Source organism: Chanos chanos, chromosome 6 (genome assembly GCF_902362185.1).
Source record: "Chanos chanos chromosome 6, fChaCha1.1, whole genome shotgun sequence".
Taxonomy (NCBI): domain Eukaryota; kingdom Metazoa; phylum Chordata; class Actinopteri; order Gonorynchiformes; family Chanidae; genus Chanos; species Chanos chanos.
The window spans coordinates 29,911,586-29,934,661 of record NC_044500.1 but is presented as its reverse complement, the minus strand read 5'-3'; the positions used below and the strand labels follow the sequence as shown (position 1 = coordinate 29,934,661).

The 23,076-nt window shown below is 37.6% G+C and overlaps 1 protein-coding gene across 1 annotated transcript; it reads left to right on the top strand.

Moving 5' to 3' along the window:
- Window positions 1-883: 883 nt before the first annotated feature.
- On the top strand, window positions 884-13,185 carry LOC115815294 (E3 ubiquitin-protein ligase DTX3L-like). The gene is made up of 4 exons (XM_030778251.1): window positions 884-1,898; window positions 1,989-2,287; window positions 12,738-12,955; window positions 13,116-13,185. The coding sequence occupies exons 1-4, from the start codon at window positions 884-886 to the stop codon at window positions 13,183-13,185; spliced, it is 1,602 nt and encodes a 533-aa protein (XP_030634111.1).
- The last annotated feature ends 9,891 nt before the right edge of the window (window positions 13,186-23,076 follow it).

Genomic DNA, 23,076 nt, shown 5'->3' with positions numbered 1-23,076 from the left:
TCCTCAAGGTGAGGGATGACAAATGCAAAAGAGAGAACCACAGGAGGCCATGATGTATACCCTCTGTTTAAGAAAAACTTGAAAAAGTAGCCTGTTAATGTAAATGTGGGATTTAAAAATCTGACATAAATTTAAATGAAAAACAGTTTGTCAAGTAATATCTTTTTCTCTCATAACAACTTTTCACATAACAAAACATTCTTTAAAAAAAATCGTCAATTCTCTTAATAATTTTATATTGTCTGTTTGTTAATATCTGTCAGTGGGTGAATAATTTTGCAGAGACCCATTCAAACAAAAGTAATTCCTTTCAGCAGGGAAATGGGACAAGTAATAGATGGAAAATTTAGGGAACATTAATAAGCATGTAGGAGACCTCATTCATTTCTATTTTTTAACCTAGTCCCCTGATAACAAAGAGAAGACTGTAGATGAAACCCAAGGACCTCCTGACTATAACACTAGCATTCAGCACAAACATACCTTCCAGGGACAAGATCATGCATATGAGGTAAATATGGGTTGCATTTGTATCAAAATTTGCAGTGATTTGCAGTGATTATCTTTTTGGGTTAATGGTAGAACTGCTCAGAAATTATCTTCAAAAATAGTTAGGTCATTAGTTGTGTAACATGTGATATGCCATTTTTCTTTGCATTCCTCAGTAATACTTTATCTCTGATCCTTGAGTGGAGGCCAAAGGTAAAAGCCACACCGTCACCATTTTCTTTCTCCTTAGATCCCGATGACAGTGACTGCAGAGGTGGATGTGAACAGGTTCAGCCCCAAGGCACTTGATACACTCCTAGAAAAGTATAATAATGTAATTAAATCCAGTCATGATGGAATTATCACATTAAAAGGAACCTTTGAGGAGATAAATATGTTTTACCAGGACCTCAGTAAACTCAGTGGACAGGAAGGAAAAGGGTGGGTTAATGCCAAACATATGAACAAATCCAGTCAGACAGAGAACAATGAAAACACTGATTTTAAAGTCCCTCTGTTCCAGTACTGGTATCTGAACCAGGCCTACAGCAAGGAGATGCACCTTATTGAAAGTAAGTATGGAGTAAACATTGAATCTGACGTCTTTGTGTTGATCAAAAGCAATTCACATCAGTCAATCAAGGATGATAACTTATCTAAAGCTCGAGAAGACTTTCAGGTCTTGGTTCAGAAGATAGCGACCAACTTAGACTGCATCTCCATTCCCCACTCACACCTGGAATCAGATATTGTAAAAGAGACAATGAAACACATCCAGACAGATAAAGCTAGAATGATCCTGAGTATGTCAGCTGAAGATTGCAAGCTTTTAGCACCACAACAACAGGCATCCATGGTTGCAAGAAGGTTGGGAGTGGGCAGAAAAGAGGATAGATCAGAATCAGATTTTTCTAAGACAGCTAGACACTTGATAATGGATGAAAAGGACCCTCAACTGTCCTCTGAACTCTCAATGAGCCAAATCCATTGGGATCTGATCAGAATTACTCATGAAAAGGAGATCGAGGATATCATAAATAATTTTGGGGTGGTGTTCCAGAGTAGTGAGCCCTCCCCAGGGACTGTGAAGGTTACAGTTCAACCCAGAAGAGAGAACTTTGAAGATCTTAAAATCCATGCACTTAGAGCCCTTACACATCTCTACCAGAAAGTTGCCATGGCAACCGTCACTTGCACTATGAGGAGCCCTGCCCCTGAATCTATAGTCCAGACAAAAGAGATCATTCACTCTGGTCACCCCTTTGTTGGGATAGAGGAGAAAAATGGATCTTATAGGTTGGTTGGTCTGCCTGTGCACCTAGGTCCTGCTGTTACTGAAGTAGAGAAAATACTTTCACATCCTGTGTTTCATGACAAAGAGAAACAAATGACTGGATACTATGAGTCTGGTTATGGAAATGGAGCTGAGGCAGGACCAGTGTGGACAGGAGGAGCACAGCACAGAGAAGCAACAAGAAGGAGTAAATGGGGAAAAGGAGAGGAATCAAAGGCAATAAAAATGGACGATGGAGAAGAAGAGACATGTCCTATTTGTATGGATCATTTTAAAACCAAAGAGAAGCTAATCTGTGGTCATGGCTTCTGCAGAGAGTGTGTGTGGCGCTCAGTGGAAAGCATGGGTCCCATCTGTCCTGTATGTAAGAAGGTCTTTGGGAAAGTGGAAGGAAACCAGCCTGATGGTACCATGAACACTTATGTGTCGGTTTCCAAGCTCCAAGGATTTCCTGACTGCAATACAATTGTAATTGATTATTCCATACCAAATGGTATACAGACGGTAAGATGCTCTATTTAGTTACTTCAAAGCAGATTATCATGTCACTTTAACTTGCTGAGTAGTGTTCTTGGAGAAAAATATGACAGCGAATTTTGTCCACTTTCATAGTTGTTTCACTTATTTTCTTAAAGGAGCTGGAATAAAGTAGATAATCTATATAAGATTACCTTTGTATTAATTTTTTTAAACTCATGAAATCCTAATTTGACTTTTCATTGTTTCTATCAGTGAATCATGAATTGTTGACAATTTTTGCTCGATGTTGCAAACACCGCTAATTTAATCTTTCAGGAATTAAGTATCGTTTCATCTGAGGTATTCAGATGAGTCAAGTTGCAGTCAAAATGTTTGTCTAATTTCTAACAATTTACATGTTTATTCTTGCATTGTTTACTTTTTTATACATACTGCAACATCCCAGGAGAAACATCCCAATCCGGGAAAACGTTATTATGGGACACAGAAACGAGCATACTTACCAGACAATAAGGAGGGAAGACATGTGCTCAAGTTGCTGGAAAGAGCATTTGATCAGAAACTTATCTTTGCTGTTGGGACCTCAAGAAACTCTGAAGCAGATGATTCAGTGACATGGAATGACATCCATCATAAGACCAGCACACATGGAGGACCACAATGGTAAGTAACATAAGAGAGGGGTTTGATTTCCCGTCAAATCTGGTAGATATGTCATTGTAACAGAGGAATTAGAGCTAAAAATGCCAGAAATTATGTATTTATTGACATTCTCCAAATATTAATGTGGCCTGATGTATTTACACTGTTTTTTTCTTCTTTTTTTGTGCATGCGTGTGTGTGTGTGTGTGTGTGTACACAGTTATGGCTACCCAGATCCTGACTACTTGAAGCGGGTGAAAGAGGAACTGAAGGCAAAGGGCATTGAATGAAGATGTCACACAATACAGGAAAAACAATGATGTTCAGTTTTCAATTTTAACACACAAATGATTGGCTTCTTATTCTTTACTGCTTGAGACACACTATTTTTTTTCAGTGATTACAACAGTAATAATACAAGTCAAATGCCTCACCATTTATATGGGTTTTGTTTGTTTTATAACAAATCAAGTTCAGTACTGAGCAGTTACAATAACTGAAAAAACACCGCTCACTCATTATCTAAGCCACTTATCCTAATTAGAGTTGCGGGGGTTGCTGGAGCCTATCTCAGCATTCATTGGGCAAAAGGCGGGGAAACACCCTGAACAGGTTGCCAGTCCATTGCAGGGCAGACACACAGACAAACACATTCATGCATACCAAGGGGCAATTTAGTATCTCCAGTTTGTCTGACTTGCATGTCTTTAGACTGTGGGATTATGGTTGGCTTTTGTGTCTAGATCATAAACAATGAAGATCATGAAACTAATGCACTTCTTAAAAGAGAAAACAGTAAAATAGTTAAGAAACCAGTACCAAAACATACTAGGTGAAACATTTCTGTCCAAGCAACAAACCATGATTTGCACTGTAGCTCTGTACTGGTGATGTGGCAGACTGTAAGCAATGGAAAAAGTGTAATTAAAAAACAAAATGTTTTCAAAATAAATAATGCTAAAAGAGAAACTAACAGTTGATCAGATATTATTTTTATACGCAGTAAATAATATTTTGCAGGATATGTTTATTTGGATTTCCTTCTAACATAATATTTAATAGGATGAAAAATTCTTGACCACAAGCAGTGTTAATCAATATCCACTATCCCATATGTTGCCTTACTCATCAGGGATAGGAAATATAATGGGTAAAAGTCAATATGTCACACAGTCCCTCTCATATAGATAAAGCTCATTCCAAATGGACAGAGACCCGCTCTTGTTTGTGAGGTGTGGAGGCCTGAAATGAAAATGTGCGTTATCTTTATGGCGAGGCAAGAAATCTTCGCCCTGTAAACTGTGGTGACACACCCTCCCGTATAATTTTGTTGTTCAGGTCGATTCTTCCAAATCTCCAACGTAGCTGTCTCAGAGGTAGGTTGCTGATGTTTAAAGAACTGCTTAGATTAAGTTTATTACAATAACCAATTTAGTGCGAAAACCGAAATTAAAACTATGTGTATAAGGGACATCCGTAGTGTCACGTAATTTGACTGCTAATAGCATATGTATTACTAAACACGCTGAGATTCACCCCACGCTGTTGGTGATAAAGGTTCTTATCACTAACAGCGTGCTTACTGTTCTGTGACGTTATAGCTATACCCTGTGTAACATAAATGTAAAATCTTCGGAGTTACACATTATGCAGCATATGAACTAGTGCAGTTTGTTAGAGACCACGCACCGAATCGCTAAACTTAGGTGAGCTGACAATAGCTAAGGATGCTAACTGGAGTGACAGTTACTGGTCTCCCGCGTTCCACGTACTCACCAGTTGCATTTTACTTCAGTTGTATTCTGCTTAAGAGTTATAAACTACACAATATATATATATATATATATATATATATATATATATATATATATATATATATATATATATATATATATATATAGCTCAGTTCAATATCTATCTGTCTAAAGGACCAAAAATTTCAGCAATCATATGAGTGGTTAGGTAACGTAGAATTATATTCTTCTTATTTACCGAGGCATTCTATACAGTTGTCCTGAACTTAATGTTTCTTTTAAGAATAGCACTTGTGTGTGATTTCCCAAATCGAGAATCGTACACAGAATAATGCTTTGGTGAATGTCAGTCACTCAGAGACGTTTCAGCCGTATGTCTGATCGAAGTCCAGAGTGACGTGATTACAGCCGGGCATCTGAGAGAAAGATCACTGCTGTCAGACAGTGAAGAAAAGATGGACAGTACAGACAAGCCTGTGAGTATGCCTCATGAATATCGTTTTTAAGGGCCTGACATTTCCTTCATGTCAAATAAACCAGGGAGATCAGGTTGGATAATTCCACCATGCATGTCACATACACTTTATCATATTATATCGTCCTAGTCTTGCTTTTGAAATATTGGACCATCAGTATAATTTTTCTACTCTGTGAGGGTCATCTTTGTTGACTTTCAGGTTTAGAACTTTTCTACTATAGAGAGGATAATGTAGATATGTTCAGAAGAACAGTTCCAGCAAACACCAGTGCAAGATGCAGACTCTAATGATGAACTTTTTTTGATATGGAGTGAATGGAGCAATGGATACGTTAAGTATCTACCTAACACATATTTTATCATACAATATTAATGCCAGCTATGTGTTCCTTGTAACAAACACAACATTTTCAAGTGGTAGCTGGTAGACTGACTGGAAAACATTCCCATGATTAAACTGTGTTAATTGGCACAAGTGTAAAAATGTCCAAATTTCTGAAACACTATTATGAATAGACTGCATGTATCTTGAAATGATTACTCAGACATTCAACATGCATTTCTTACCAACATATATTCAATAGAACCTCCCATTGACCACTACAGGAGTTACGAAGGTTATAGGATGGGTCTCTTGCAGAAAAACAAATCCTACGTTGAAATCATGATTTTTTCAATGTAGAATGTGTCATTTTTCTTTGTGCTCTTCAGCCACATCCTACTGCTAATCTTTCACTTTAGCCTAAAGACTAATGTCACGCCACGATTTAAGGAAAAAGTTAAACTCTTAAATGTAATTTGAGCCATTCTTCTCATTCTCCTTAGGTCACTGTCACAATGTCAGTGACTGCAGAGTTGGATGCGAGAGAGTGCAGCCTCCAAGAGCTTGATAGACAGTTGAAGAAGTATAAAAATGTTTGCATAAGTAGTTATACCGTAACGCTGGAAGGAAGCCCTAAAGAGGTCAACATGTTATACCAGGAACTCAACAGTATCAGTGGACAGAAAGACAGAGGCTTGAATGGAGCAACACATCACGGTGTAACCACTGAGAGATATAACAACAAAGAGAAAGAGTTAAGATTTAATACTCCCTTTCATATCCCTCATCTTGGGACAGACAAGAGATACAGTTCCTCAAGCCAGGTTGGATTACAAGCCCAACGAAGTTCTTCTGTTGGAGAATTGAAGAAGATGTTCTCATCACCTCATATAAATGATACTGAGGAGCAGCTGACCAGATACAAAAGCAACTCATCCACCAGTATGTACAGAGATCAACAGAAACAACAAACGGGTCGTGCAAAAGGAGCAGGGGGAGGAGCAGAATGGACACGAGGAGCACGGTATGAAGAAGGAAAAAGAGGGCATACACTTGTAAAAGCAAAAAGAGAATCAGATGTAAAAAAAGTTGAAGTAAGAGGTGGGACACAACAGACGTGTCCTATTTGCAAGGAGGGTTTTACAAAGAACGGGACATTGAGCTGCGGTCATGGATTCTGTAGAGAGCGTTTGCGACAGCCAGTGGAAACCAGAAGTGCCACCAGTCCTGTATATAAGATGGTCTTTGGGAAAGTGGAGGGAAACCAGCCTGATGGTACCATGAAAAGTCACGTGATATCTACCACTCTCGCTGGATTTTCTCTCTGTGATACAATTGTAATTGATTATTACATACCAGATGGCATACAGACGGTAAGGTTTTCTTATCTTTTTTTTTTAAGAGTGACTTCAAAGTAGATTATTATGTCAAATGTATGACATTCCAGACAATGATCTTGTGAAATATATTACTACTATATATTCCCCCTCTAGAAGTGGTATCATGTATTTTAGGCAGAAGAGCTGAAAAAGAAAGTGAATTGATCTATACATTCTGAATCCCAGTGTCATAATTCAGTAAAAAGCAAATAAGATTATTTTTGTTTGTTTTTTGTTTCCTTTTTTTTAACCCATAAAGATTATAATTTGACTATTCACTGATTCTTCCAATGAAGCCAAAATTCTAGAAATTTTTTGTTGAATATTTTTGCTTGATGTTTCCAAACACTGCTAATGTAATCCTTCAGTAAGTAGCATTGTTCAATCTAAGGTATTCAAATGAGTGAAGTTGTAAGCAAAATGTTCGTCTAATTCTAACAATTTTACTGTTTATTTTTATTTATTTTTTAATACATACTGCATCATCCAAGGAGAAACATCCCAATCCAGGAAAACCCTACCATGGGACAGAGACGCAAGCATATTTACCAGACAATGAGGAGGGAAGACATGTGCTCAGGTTGCTGAAAAGGGCATTTGATCAGAAACTTATCTTTACTGTTGGGACCTCAAGCACCACTGGTGTAGACAGTTTAGTGACATGGAATGGCATCCATCATAAGACCAGCCGATACGGAGGACCACAGTGGTATGTGACATGAGAGTGGGCATTAAATGCAAATGTGATATAGATATAGATTTTTTTCTATAGAATAGAATCTCCATGATTTCACACACACACTGTAAGCAGTAAGCAGTGAATTTAAGCTCTGCATTTAACCCATCCTATACACCTGGTAGTGAGCACACACACACACAGACTAGGCGCAGGAGCAGTTGGGCTCGGGGGGCAGTTGGGGGTTAAGTGCATTGCTCAGGGGCACTTCAGCCATGGATGTTGAGGGAGGAGAACGCGCCGTTCACCCACTCACTCCACCCACATTTTTCCTGCCGGTCCAGGAGACTGAACGGCTGCCGTTTGTACTGCTGTACTTAATCTCTTGACGCACTGGATAATTCAGACTCTGACTGACGCACAATTAGTCTAAGATTTTTTTATTTGGTGTGTGTGTGTGTGTGTGTGTGTGTGTGTGTGTGTTTGTGTGTGTACACAGTTATGGCTACCCAGACCCTGACTACTTGAAGCGGGTGAAAGAGGAACTGAAGGCAAAGGGCATTGAATGAAGATGTCACACAATGCAGGACAAACAATGATGTTCAGTCTTCAACTTAAACAAATGATTGGCTTCTAAGTCTCTGCTGTCTGAGACACACTGGGTTTTTTTCAGTGATTACAGTGGTAATAATATAGATCAAATGCATCGTCATTTATATGGGTTTTGTTTATTTTATTTCAAATCAAGTTTGGTGCTGAGCAGTTAAAACAACTTAAAAAACACTGGCGTTCATTTAACCATTCTAAATTAATTGTCTCTTTTTAAATACAGTTATTTGTGGTATTTTGACATTTTTCTTTCAATTTGTTTGCTTTGCTGGGACAGAGCTCTAACTTAGTGGCATTTTTATTTTGTAATAAAAAGTATGAAAGTCAGGATAATTGAAGTTTACTTTTGTGTCTAGATCATAAACAAGGAATATCATGAAAGGAATGTACTTCTTGAAAGAGAAAACAATAAAACTCTTAAGAAACCAGTGCCAAAAGAACTAGGTGATATGTTGTATCCAAGTGTTAAGCTACAAACTATGATTTGCTCTGTAGATCTATACTGGTGACAGACTGATGGAAATGGAAAAAGTGTAAAAAATAAACAAATGATTAAAAAAAGATGCAAAAAGAAACTAATTGTTGATCTGATGTTATTTTCATCCTCAGTGAATAATATTCTCTGGTCACTTGCAATACTTATTTATTTGGAGTTCATTATAAGCAATATTTAAAAGGATAGAAAAATTCTTGAAACACAAATTTTTAGTGAAGACCTTTTTTTATTTATTTTTTTAGTTTACAAAACATTGTGGTTACTATACAGAGAAGCAAACATAGTCATTGAAATGTAATGTGCTGTAACGTATCACCACAATCAAAATCAAATTTGTCAGCCACTGGTGTTTGACAGTGATGGTGAGACACTGGGGCCAGGACTGGGGTTGGGGTGGAAGGACACAAACAAATATGAAGTGAAACCCATAAAGAAAGGAGCACTGGCCAAATGAGGAGAAACAGTAAAGAGAGGAATGGTTGTATTCTCCAGCAGCCAGTTCCTGGAATTGGGAGATATAGAGAATCTTCTATTTATTTGTTCTTGTTCATGAGAAGAACTCCAGCAAAACAGAAAGAAAAAAAACATCACCACACAGACCTTCCTCACTGGCAGTTTGATTTGCTCACTGCAGTTAGTAATTCAAATTTAAAAAATGTCTAAGTTATAGTTCAAGAGGAAACTGAAAAGTAAGCAGATTTTATACTGTTTGACTATACACGTATATATTTTATGATATATGCATCATATTAGGACAGCAGCTCCTTTTGATCGCCTGTTCTGGTCAGTTAATGATTGCTGTGGGCTCTCTATTACCTTTTGGATGCTAAAACGGGAGAAGCGATAGCTTCAAAAATTGTAAAATGTAGTAGTTCTTTGTTTAAAAATGTTTCAATACAGACAGTGATGTGATTTTTTTTTAATCTACTTGTATTAACTTTTGTGGTGTCCTTTTGTTACACCAAGAGCAAACTTAAACTGCAATTGAAACTCTAAATTCTTTTGCAACATCTCAAGTAATGAGGCAACAGCGACATCAAAATGTACAGGGGCTGTCTTAAAGTATAAAATGTGCATACCTGCATCACAGCAAACTGGTTAGCGCATATATAATAGCAATTTAAAATTTGAGTGATTTGTTCAACATTCACTTTTCCACGTGTTTTCCACGTGTAGCCTGCAAAATCAACACATATTCTTTTCTTTTGCCTCCTTGTTTTTGCGCTGCAAATCAGCGCACAAACGACTTGGATCGCTCGATTATTGCTGACAGTCATTTTTGGAAGAAAAAAAAAAATCCCTGTCTCTCTAATGGTATCTAAATTTCCTAATATTGGTATCCTAAATTTCCTTCGAGATTAATGAAGTATCTATCTATCTGTCTATCTATCCATCTATCTAGTGTGCAAACCACAACGACTTCAAGATTCCAGATTACATGATAAGAAGTTGTGTAGTGTGAACAGTACGGCGATCTGACCACTTTTAAAGTCGTGTAGTGTGTCTGTGACTTACTCATCAGGGATAGTAAATGTAATAGTGAAAAGTCAATATGTCACACGGTGCTCGTAACATGGATAAAGCTCAGTCCAAATAGATAGAAGCCTGGTCTTGTTTATGAAAAAAGAAACTGCTAAATGAGCGTTACCTTTATGGCACCGCAGTAAGAAATCTTCGCCCTGTAAGCTTTGGAGACACACCCTCTTATATATTTTGATGGTTCAGGTCGATTCTTCCATATCTGCAAGGTAGCTGTCTCAAAGGTAGGTTGCTGAGCTTTAAAAACTGCTAGCAGGATATATAAACTCACCTGATGTGTTCAGGTCTGACATAGCCTATATATAAAATAACAAATTACGTTCATAAAGATTAACCCTCGATCCGTCCTTATAATCAATAGCGTGTTTAGGGTGCTTCTGTGACGTCGTGTTGCTGTACCCTGAAAGTATAAATGTAAGATATTCGAAATTTCACTTTATATAACATATTGACTAATGCTGTTTGTTAGAGACCACGCACCTAATCGCTAAATTTAGAGGGTGCTGATAATGGACGTGACTGCTAACGAAAGTGATAGTAACTGGTTCCACTTACTGACCAGTTGCATTTTACCTCAAAGTGGATTTATATTTTGCTAAAAAGATATCTTTTAGCTTCGTATCTGTCTTAACAATAACATAATTGTTTTATGTTTTAAAAGACCAAAATAAGACATTTTAGTTTAACATTCCTTTTTGGAATAGACGTCTGCATTGAAGACAACTTGTGTGTGTTTGCCTCAACCCAAATCGAAAGTCGTGCACAGAATAATGTGTTGGTGAATGCCAATCACTCAGAGACGTTTCTGTCATATGCTTGTCTGATCGAAGTCCAGAGTGACGTGATTACAGAGGAAGCTCAGTGCTGTCAGACAAAGAAGAAAAGTTGGTCAGTACAGACAAGCCCGTGAGTATACCTCATGAATATCGTTTTAAAAGGCCTGTAGTAGTTTCCCTCATGTGGACAGGCTGTTGGTAAAATAAAGCAGATGGATCAGGTTGGATAATTCTACCATGCATGTCATGTACACTTTATTGCATCCTGGGCCTGCTTCTGAAATATTGCATCACCAGTATAATAGTATTGGTTAGTAATAGTATTGGATTATCGGTATAATATCAGTATAATATTTTACTCTTTATGGTTCATCTTGGTTAACTTTCAGGTTCATAATTTTTCTACTCCAGAGAGGGTAGGCTTTTTTATATGTGTTCCTTGTAACACTCAGAACAGTATCAACTGGTACCAGTTTTTATTTTTTCTTTTCAGTGTGGAATTTTGATGTAATAAATTAGAATTATGTTGTCGCTGTTTTATGCTCAGACACAGACATAATTTGAGTCATTCTTCTCTTTCTCCTTAGATCATTGTCATAATGTCAAAGACTGCAGAGTTGGATCTGAGAAAGTGCAGCCTCCAAGAACTCGATAGACTCCTAAAGAAGTTTAAAGATGTTAGCATAAGTTGTACTGTAACACTGGAGGGAAGCCCTAAGGAGGTAAACGTGTTGCACCAGGAACTCTGCAGTGTCAGTGGACAGAAAGACAGAGGCTTGAATGGAGCAACAAATCACAGAGTAACCACAGAGAGTGATGACAAAAAAGGAAATTATTTAAGAGATATGTCTGAGTTTAGTCTCCCTCGTGCTCGATATGATAAGTTACATAGTTCCTCAAGCCAGGTTGGATCCTCTGAGGGAGTCCAATCAGGCCCAAATGTTAGAGAATTACAGAAGAAGTTCTCATCACCTCGTTTAAATGACACTGACAAACAGAACCACAAATCTGGTCATGGAAAAGGAGCAGAGCCAGGAGGAGCAGGATGGAAAGGAGCAGAGCAGTATGGGGAAGGAAAAAGAGAGCATACATTTGGAAAATCAAAAGAATCAGATGCAAAAAAGACTAAAGGAGAAGATGAAGCAGCTGAGATGTGTCCTGTTTGTATGGATGACTGTAAAAACAAAGAGAGGCTTGTCTGTGGCCATGGATTCTGTAAAGAGTGTTTGCGGCAGTCAGTGGAGACCATAGGTGCAGTCTGTCCTGTGTGCATGAGAGTCTTTGGGAAAGTGGAGGGAAACCAGCCTAAGGGTACTATGACCAGTCATGTGATGTATACCCCTCTCGCTGGATTTCCTCACTGTGATACAATTGTGATTGATTATTGCATCCCAGATGGGATACAGATGGTAAGATGGTCTTATCTTTTTAAGAACTTCAAAGTACAGAATTATGTCAAGTGTATGACCTGCCAGATAATGATCTTGTGAATTGTATCTTGTGAATACTGCTCTGTATAATACCCCTCTTAGTGGCTCTCTTTGTTTCAACTCATTTTTAACCCATTAAATCATAATTTGACTTTTCACTGATTCTTCCAATGAAGTATGAATTTTAGATTTTTTTCACTTCATATTTTTGCTTGATTTTCCAAACATTGCCTATGTAAACCTTCAGTAATTAAGAACCGTTCCATCAGAGCTATTCAAAATGATGAAGTTGTTATCAAAATGTTGTTCTAATTTCTGGTAATTATACTGTTTTTTTATTGCCTTATTTTTTATACATTCTACACCATCCAAGGAGAAGCATCCTAATCCAGGAAAACGTTATTATGGGACAAAAAGACAAGCATACTTACCAGACAATGAGGAGGGAAGACATGTGCTCAGGTTGCTGAAAAGAGCATTTGATCAGAAACTTATCTTTACTGTTGGGACCTCAAGGACCACTGGTAGAGACGATTCAGTGACATGGAATGACATCCATCATAAGACCAGCCGATACGGAGGACCACAGCGGTATGCAACTTAAGACAGGACATTAACTGAAAATGTGATATAGATTTTCTTTCCAGCTACACTTAATTTCTTGATGCACTGAATAAATCAGCACAATTATAAGCCTAAACCTTAGATTTATTTGTTTATTGTGTGTGTGTGTGTGTGTGTGTGTGTACAGTTATGGCTACCCAGACCCTGACTACTTGAAGCGGGTGAAAGAGGAACTGAAGGCAAAGGGCATTGAATGAAGATGTCACACAATACAGGACAAACAATGATGTTCAGTTTTCAACTTTAACACACAAATGATTGGCTTCTTATTCTTTGCAGTCAAAAATGAGCTATTTTGAATCAAATGAACTGTCATTTTTATTATTTTTGTTTTTTTCAATTCAAATTCAGTATTGAATAAGTATAATAACCATAAACATACTGGATTTCCTTTGAATTTCAAGTTAATTCTTTGTGTTTCATAGCGTTCTTTCTTTCTTTCTTTAAATACAATTATCTGTGGAATTCTGGGGGATTTCTTTCAATTTGTTTGTCTGGTGGGACAGAGCTCTAATTTAGTGACTTTTTTATTTTGTGGTAGAAAATGTAAAAGTCAGCATAGTTAAAGTTTGCTTTTATGTCTAGATCATAAGCAGAGAGGAAAATTAAAGTAATTTACCTCTTAAAATAAAAAACAGTAAAATTAATGAGAAACATCTACCAAGATATAATAGGTGAAATGTTGTGCCCTGAACTCTCATCGACTGAAAAATGATTATAAAAAAATAAATGATGCCAAAAGAGAAAATCACAGCTGATTGGACACTGCTTTCATTCTTAGGCAATAATATTCATTGGTCTGTATGCAAGACATATTTTTTTGGATTTCTTGTTTTGAAGTGCCTTATTTAAGCAAAATTTGTAGGATGAAATGTGATGCAAACAAAGTACAAATTTTGATTTAGGCTCTTGAGCAGTATTAGTCAAACTAAGTGAACCGTAAACCTGTAAAGGTCAAAGGTTCAGTGTGATGTCTGTCAGGCTGTGGTAGATCATTATAGATATTCAGTATTTATTAAAACATAGATGATTGAGATTATGATGGATGGACACAAACAAACATGAAGTGAAACCCATAAAAAAAGGAGTGCTGGTCAAATGAAGAGAAAGAACAAAGGGAGGAAAGGCTGTATTCTCCAGCAGCCACTTCCTGGATTTGAGTGACATAGAGGATCTTTCAAAGGATTTTGTTTATTTATTGTTGAATTTAAGAAGGACTCCATCAAAACAAAAACACATCACCATAACCCTTCCTCACTGGCAAATTCATTTGTTCACTTCAGCGTATAATTTAAGGCCAAAAATATTTAAGCAATAATTTCAGAAATAAGTACAAGGGTTATGTATGTATATGCACCATATCATCCTGATTTAAATAACCTAATATAATTCACTCACTCATTCATGCACTCACTTATTCACTCATTCATTTCATTCATTCACCAAGTATGCTGAAATTACAGTACTTATTCAAATGCACATAAATAATACACTGGGACTGGTTATAAATTCTCTTGCAGAAAAATAAATCCTGTTTAGTAAGCATGAATTAGTAAGCATGAATTGTTCAAAGTGAGGCATGTCATTTTTTTTCTTTGCACTCTTTGGTCACACCCGGTCATTAATCTGTATGCCCAAAAGTCAAATACCACACCATCACGTAGAAAAAAGTAACACTCTCAATATCTCTCCTTTCCCCACTTAAAACCTCCCAGCTCTTAAATATCAGTGATTTGTGCCAGTATTCACTATTTCATGTGTTACATGCTGTCCTTAACCGTTGAGGAACTGCTGGAGAACGCATTGAAAGGGAATGTCGTATAAGAACAATTTGGTCACAGAACACTCATAAACCAAGATAATACTACAAGTATGATAGTATCTTGTGCACTTTAAATGCAACAGTTCAAAGGTCATCACGGAAATCAATGATTGGCCAGCACTGAACTGTGCTCAGTACTAAGTTGCGTGAAAAGTGCAATTCGCATTCGCTTTGCTCGGGTTAAATTCAAACTGTGTCTTAATCCAGTAAAGTGATTTCAGATAAAGTTCAGAAATTCAACATATTGACGAATTGGAGACACTAAATTGCCCCTTGGTTTGGGTATGTGTGCGTGCGTGTATGTGTGTGTGTGTGTGAGAGAGAGAGTGTGTTTGTCTGTGTGTCTGCCCTGCGATGCACTGGTGACCCGTCCAGGGTGTCTCCCCGCCTTTCACCCTATGAGCGCTGGGATAGGCTCCAGCACCCCCCACAACCCCTAATTAGGATAAGCAGCTTAGATAATAAGTGAGTGAGTGTTCAACAATGGTTAACTTAAATTCTTTAAGGCAACGGGTTACCTCAAAATTTTGAAGTTGATTGAACTTAACTTGGGGTGGCACGGTGGCACAGCGGGGAGCGCTGTCACAGCAAGAAGATCTCGGGTTCGATTCCCGGCCGGGCGGCCAAGGTCCTTTCTGTGTGGAGTTTGCATGTTCTCCCCGTGTCTGCGTGGGTTTCCTCCCACAGTCCAAAGACATGCAGGTTAGGTGAACTGGAGATACTAAATTGCACCTTGGTATGAATGTGTGTGTCAGTGTATTTTTCTGTCAAGCTTTACTATTGACTTACTTAGAGTTGTATATTTTGTGTTTATAGTAAAGAGATAGTAGTATTGCAAGTTATGCACGGCAAGTTGCATTACATATAACAATTGCATTGAAAACATGGGACATATACAGTAAATCCCAGATTCAGTCAGTATTGTCATGTTGATCCAATTGCAAACTAGGTTATAATATTGTAGTGTCGGAGAGTGGTCGTTGGTCCCGCCCCTTTAGCTCTGTGTGTAGTTATCGTCAGAAAGTACTATACTGTGTTGTCAGTAAATGTGCAATTATGTACAGTGCGAAGTGAAAAAGAAACTCAACCTCTAGTTGAATCAATGCATAAAAGAAAGACGTGGGAGCAACGTCGCGATATCAACGTTGATGCTATTTTCAAGATCAGTACTCAATTCAGTGTTGACGCAAGACCTTCACCCATGTTGAAAAGTAAGACGTTGAAACAACGTCGCAATATCAACGTTGATTCGATTTTCAAAATCAATAGTTCGACGTTAATTCAACGTGGACGCAAGACCTTTATTCGCCCATGTTGAAAAGTAAAACGTTGAAACAACGTCGCGATATCAACGATGATTCGATTTTTTTTAATTATCCTTGATCCATTATGTTGACTCCACCTTGAATAAACGTTGAAATGCCAGCTGGGTAATCTAGGGGTTGTCATTTTCTTTGTGCTCTTCAGCCACACCCTGATGTTTACCTTTCAGTGGGCCGAAAGACAAGTTCTGTACCATGCCTTAGAAACAAGTTCACCTGTTACAAGTTCTGTACCATGCTTTAGGAACAAGTTCACCTCTTCACCTCTTTTTAATATATGCCACTATTTTTTTTTCTCTTTAGATCAATGTCCCAATATCAGTGAATGCAGAGTTGGATGTAAGGGAGTGCAGCCTCCAAGAACTTGACAGACTCTTAAAGAAGTATAAAAATATTTGCATAAGTAGTCATACTGTAACACTGAAAGGAAACCTTGAGGAGGTCCGCATGTTGGACCAGGAACTTTGCAGTGTCAGTGGACAGAAAGACAGAGACTCCAATGAGGCAACACATCGCAGTATAACCACAGAGAAAGATAACAATGAAGACACCAAAATATGCAGAGAGAAACAGAAACAACAGTCTGGTTATGGAAAAGGAGCAACGGGAGAAGCAGAGTGGACAGGAAAAGCACACCATGGAAAAGGGACAAGAAGTAATAAATGGAAAAGAGGTGAAGACTCAGGAGGAGATGCAGAAGAAGAGACATGTCCTATTTGCATGGACAACTTTGAAAACAAACAGAAGTTGAGCTGTGGCCATGGATTCTGTAAAGAGTGTTTGAGGCAGGCAGTGGAACGCCTGGGTTGCTATTGTCCTGTTTGTAAGAAAGTCCTTGGGAAAGTGGAGGGAAACCAGCCTGATGGTACCATGAACTGTCATGTGTTGCATTCCAGTCTCCCTTGATTTGGCACAATTGTAATTGTAATTACATACCAAGTGGCATACAAACGGTAAAATGTTCATATTGTTTTAAGAATAGCCTAATCTTATAGATTTTGACTTCAGAAAAAAAGTGGTGTAATCTGAAAAGCTAAGTAGATCAGCAGTGAATTCCAAATCATGTTTAAGTATATGAAAACAATGCAAATTAGATATAATGTAGATAAACAATAGTTAGCTGTGTCGTTTTCTCTTTCATTTGATTTCCTGCTCTAATTCTTTACATTAACCAGAAATGATTGACACGGCTTTTCTCTGTACTGCACTTTACTGTACTGTACCACTTCTTGCAGTATTCAGTAGAGTGCAGTGCTCATAGACAGCTAGGTAGTAACTCAACTCATCCACTTGTGCTTAAAGAACAAAAGACTCACTGCCAAAGACTCACTGCCAAAGGGAAAGGGCACTTTTAAGGGAAGGTTTGTCAGGTGACTGCATAAATCTGAAACTGTTTCCTCAAATGCACTACCAACATTCAGTTGTTACAAGTTGAGCTCCTATGTGTAATCCGTGGAACCCAAGGGACATAGTTACTCATTGATTCATGAGCATTTTAGCAAAGTTCAGCAAGTCCCATCTGATGTATTTATAATTGTTCAAGTGGTTCTTGAATATTGAAATATTGGAAAAACAAATACGTCTGGTGTGCTGGTCTTTACCCTCATGTCTGACAGTTTTTTTCAATACACCATCCAAGGAGAAGCATCCAAATCCAGGAAAACTCTACCACAGGACACAGAGACAGGCATATTTACCAGACAATGAGGAGGGAAGACATGTGCTCAAGTTGCTGAAAAGAGCATTTGATCAGAAACTTATCTTTACTGTTGGGACCTCAAGGACCACTGGAGCAGATGATGTAGTGATATGGAATGACATCCATCATAAGATCAGCCAGTATGGAGGACCACAAAGGTATGTGATACAAGAGTACAGATTCAATGAAAATAAAATATCTTAAATTGGGTCCATGTATATTCCATTCATTAATTTTCTTTGTTTTGAAATGGAAAATTGGAAAATATGAAAACACTTCCTCAGTGTCTTTCCTTCCACTAAAATTAAAAATTCATCTTTTGTGAAATGAAATCCTTCCTCCAACCCCCCTGCCAAAAAAGTAAGTATTGGCACTTTTTAATTGTTTCCATTGGTTTAAGCACATAAAGTCAAGAAATCAAATATTCATGAATCCCATGAAAAAACGCCCATTGTAGCACATTTCAGTGTAAACAGAGTAGATCTGGAAGAACAAGCAGGACTAGCCCACAGTTTCTTTTCTTTGATTAAGATATCCTCTCCGGAACCTTATTCTGATTTAATAAAAGATATGATAAAAACAGGATTATCATATTCAGAAACTGCTGAGAGTCTCCCACAAGTGGGTGCCGGTCAGGGATGTTCCACAATGTATGTCAGAAGATTCTATGTTTGGCACAACATTTTTAGAAGAGGATACATGTTTGACTGCATGTGTTGTCTTCTGGCTATTTTTTTTTAATAATAGAGCATAATTATTCATATCAGCAGCACATTAGTGCTCATTTAAATAACAGTTCATGTTCCCTACTACACAGGACCCTGTTACATTGCCCATGTCATTCAAGCATTGTTTATTCATTTGGCCACCAAACTGAAACAGGAAAAGTAAAAACCAGCAAAAGGGAAATATGAGACCCTTTTCTAAGGCTTTTTATTTTTAAGCCTAAAATGAATGAAAGCAGCTGTTTGCAATCACTCTTTTCAAACATTAATCTACCCCTGATGTATGACCTGAATTTTCTCTCTCTCTGTGTGTGTGTGTATGTGTGCGCGCACACAGTTTTGGCTACCCAGATGCTGACTACCTGAAGCGGGTGAAAGAGGAGCTGAAGGCAAAGGGCATTGAATGAGGTTGTATAAAACTGGACAAGACATTACTATGAAGATTTCAACTTAAACAAAAGATTCATTTGTTAAGGCTTGGCAAGAAATGCTGATGGTGAATCTGAGATCAAGGTATACTTCAAAAATAATTCTTAAGGAAACATAAAATATTTACATTTCTTTTCTAAAGCAGTTCAAAATAAGTTCAATACAAAATTATAGTAACTTTAAAAATTGATTTTTACTGAGTGAATTATTTGTATGTTTTTATAAAATGATGTATAATTTAATACAGTAATATTGCTCTGTTTCTCTCAGTTTGTCTACCCAGCAGGGGAGAGCTTAGTGAATCTTTGTGAATATTTTTCAAAAATCAACAAATTTAAAGTTTCCCAGATCATAGAATTCATGTATCGTAAGGTGCAATCATAAAAACTCCTAAGGATCAAGTACCAAAACAGGGAATGTTGAAATGAAATGCATCTCTGTGTTAAGTGTTCAGATAGGAACTTTCATTTGCTTTGCAGCTCTGTAATCATGGTGATGGGCTAGAGTGCATGGTGATGAGGGGGTGGGGGGGGGGGGGGGGGGGGGTTATAAAAAATTTAGAGAAAATGACCTTGCATTGGACAGTAATTGTTTTTATTTTCATTGAATAATAATTATGGTACATGTAGACAGATTGATTAATGGATAATTGTTCATTCACTGTGGCAATATTAAATAAAATTTAGACATCCACATGAAACACTTTTTGCATACTCAGAGTTTCCGGGGAGGCGTTGCGAGAGAACATGTCCGACAACGCGGACATGGTTTATAGTGCACCATCAAATCTAAAATCTAAAGTTTGGAGGACATTTGGATTTTATTTGGAGGAAGTAAAATTGGACAAAAGTCTGGCCATTTGTAAGGTCTGTATAGTGATTGAGTACAGCGGTGTAAAGGGCAGGCCAAGAGAAGGGCACAGAGACAGGAGTGGCAGTGCAGAATTTTGCTGTTTATTGGAGGAGGCATCAGTTCATTGTAAAAAAGAAGGAAAATCCATTAGACTTTGGGAACCGAAAGTGAATCAAATTAAAGTGAAAAACAAAATAATCCTATACAACTACACAAAGTCTGCTCTGGCCTCCGTTGATAGAGGTCTAAAACTAGCAGAAACAATTTTATCCTTTTTTAGCAAAAAAAAAAAAAATATCCAGTGCTCTGGTACACTTGGACAACAGACAGGGACAACAGATACAGCGACAAAGCATGGGGACCAACAACAGGGGTGAAAAACAGGGACAAAAGGGACAAAAATACAGGGAGACACATAGCGACGAAGCACAGGGGCCAAAAACAGGGAGCTCCCACACACATACATATAGTTTGGTGGCCAGCACCAAACAGACAGAGGGGATAACAAACAATAGAGCATGACAAATATATAAATATATAAGGTTATAGTCAAATAAATGTATCAACTGAATTTACATAATGTTGTTTAACAAATAATCTTATTAAAGAAAACAAAGCAAAACACATTAAGAACAATTAGGAAATACAGGGTGATGTTTGGTCCCCTCAGGTAATTAAAGATGGTATTTCCCTCCGCCTTGCCCCTTGGAACTCAATAGCCTGTGTTTCCACACTTACCCCTTTTCTTAACAGACCAACCTGGAAAGATGACTCAGGCAGGTAACAATGGATAAAGGTAAATTACAGAATCCCTCAGCAACTGAGTTTGTGCACTTAACTCAGAAACTGAAAGTAAATAAAAGGTTGTGGAGGACAAATGATAGTTTGTGTTATTATATATTGCTTATTTTGTGTGTGTGAGATAAATGTGGTGGAAACTAACTGATGTAGTGGCCTATATGTGCGGTCATCGCACACAGCTGTCACAAGGGGTAGCAAGACAAATCTTACCACTCACCTGGTGAGACGGCTTGAAACCTATGTGAGACTGACTTCAGTTTATATTTGTAGAGAGGGGCAAAAAGGGGAGAATGGAGAAAAGACCAGCAACACCACCTGTGGACTTACACCCCAGGAAACACTGTTCAAGAAACCTTGAGTATTGTTTTGGAAATTAAGGCAGACTGACTCATTCCTGATACAAGACAGAGACGTGTTCAAAACAAATCAAATATTTTATTGAAAGTATCAAACTAATCAAAAAGGCAGGGGTCAGAACTGCTGGGGAAGAAGAGAAACCAAAATAAACCAAGTGACAAACCTAAGAATAAAGGGAATAAAAAACACTTACAAATTCAATAAGACAGGCCTTTACAAAATCTAAAAATAGTAATTAAACCCTAAAAATGTATAAAATGCCATATAGGATTGTCTTGTAAGGGAGAGAAGCACACCCCAAATATATATACAAATATTTTAAGAAATGCAAAATTAACATGATTGCAAGAAATAAATCTGAATTCCATTATGTTTGATTTTGTAATAAATTCATTTTTGAGCACTCATGTCATGTGATATGGCACCCCCCCCCCCCCCCCCCCCCCCGTGCAAATGTCAAACTCCACCTATGACTGTTTGGTGCATACATGGTAGCTTTGAACAAAGTAATTTAGATTATTTAGATTTCATATACATTTGTCACAGCATGGAGTGGTGCAGGACCCAAGCGCAAGACACAAAGATTGTGGTGAGAAAAAGGAGGACTTTACTTACAAAAAAGTTGATAAATAAACAAGCGCAAACAGGAACAAAAGCCAGTAACAAACGGTGCAGCCTAACAGCATGTTCAAAACACAAACAACAATAGACAAAGAACAAGGCAAACACAAGGGCTTAAATACAGAAGGAGAACTAAACAGGGCAAAACAGGATTGGTTGAACTTAACAAGGGGAGAACGAGGTTAATAAATGCAACAAACAGGATCAGGTGAGGGGTGGAAACACACAGGGAAGATGAGCACAAGACATTTCAAACTAAAAGTCCAAAAATGAGGTGCAGGCTGTGACAACATTATTACATAATGTATTTAAACATTACTTATTTACATATCAGGTATATATTAATACCAAGTTAAATCAAAGCCAAATGGTGCAATTTGTATTTAAAATACTGACATGACCTTGAGATGAGGTAGGCTATTGTGTGAAAAAAAGAAAAAAGCCAAAGATGTTAAAGTTTACTTAGCGTAGGAAGGACACTGTCCAGACTGTCAACTTAGAGGCTACACCATTCGCTGTTTATATATTTGTGTAACTTTTTATGAGAAACAGCACATGTTACAGTGGCCTACATATTAGGAATATCAAGTGTCCGTTTTGGTACGATTATCAAGGATTAGCCAGCATCGTAACGAGGCTGTACATATTTACAATTTGCAAAGTTGTGTGCAACAGATATATTCATTTGTGTTTGGACAGTTTACAGATGTACTTTAGGTTTCCTTTTCACTCTACACAGCAAAATTAATATAGACTTGAATGGACACTGTAAAAATATGATTTAACACAAAAGAAATCAATCGCAAAAGAGAGTTGGTGTTATTGAGAAGGGTTGGAGATTCAACTCATACTGCAGAGTTATTAAACCAGTGTAGCATGTAGATAACACGTTCTGGTGTTAAGCAGAGTTCATTTTTAACACATCTGAGTTGAATTATCAACACTTTAAGAGGTGTTAAATTAACACTGCAACGATTGGGACAAAATAAACCTCAGCATAGTGTTAATATGAACTCTCTCAGAGTAGATTTAATGCTATAGAATTTGCTGTGTAGTTCACATATGAACTCTAAATACCGAAGTCAGACAGGATGGGCTTTCGCAGACGCAAGTCATTGTACAGCTTTGAAATTTCTGTGCATATGTGACCAAGGATGGAGGTAAGGGTCCCCCAGAACAATGTGTATACTGACTATGCCACTTCGGGAATTTTGAGCGTAATCCCTTAGTAAGCAGTAGTAAGTATTGCACAGGTCTTTTATTGTAAAGTTTATCTAAATTTGCTGTAATAGAAGAAAAAGCTGCGAGAGAGGGTTAATGTATAAGAAACAGCACTTTATTTAAATACCAAAGAATTTAATATTTAATAAGGGCATAAAAGAGAGGTTTAAACAAGGTATTTCAGTACCTACAAACTGCCACTATGATTATTAGGACCCCACAAGGGGCACTAAGGAGCG

Bases quoted from the DNA above. Each gene is read 5' to 3' on its own strand.
- LOC115815294 (XM_030778251.1), top strand. From the start codon at position 884: ATGTTTTACCAGGACCTCAGTAAACTCAGTGGACAGGAAGGAAAAGGG. The intron at 2,288-12,737 runs GTAAGATGCTCT...ACACCATCCAAG, and splicing joins TACCAAATGGTATACAGACG to GAGAAGCATCCTAATCCAGG. The intron at 12,956-13,115 runs GTATGCAACTTA...GTGTGTGTACAG, and splicing joins CGATACGGAGGACCACAGCG to TTATGGCTACCCAGACCCTG.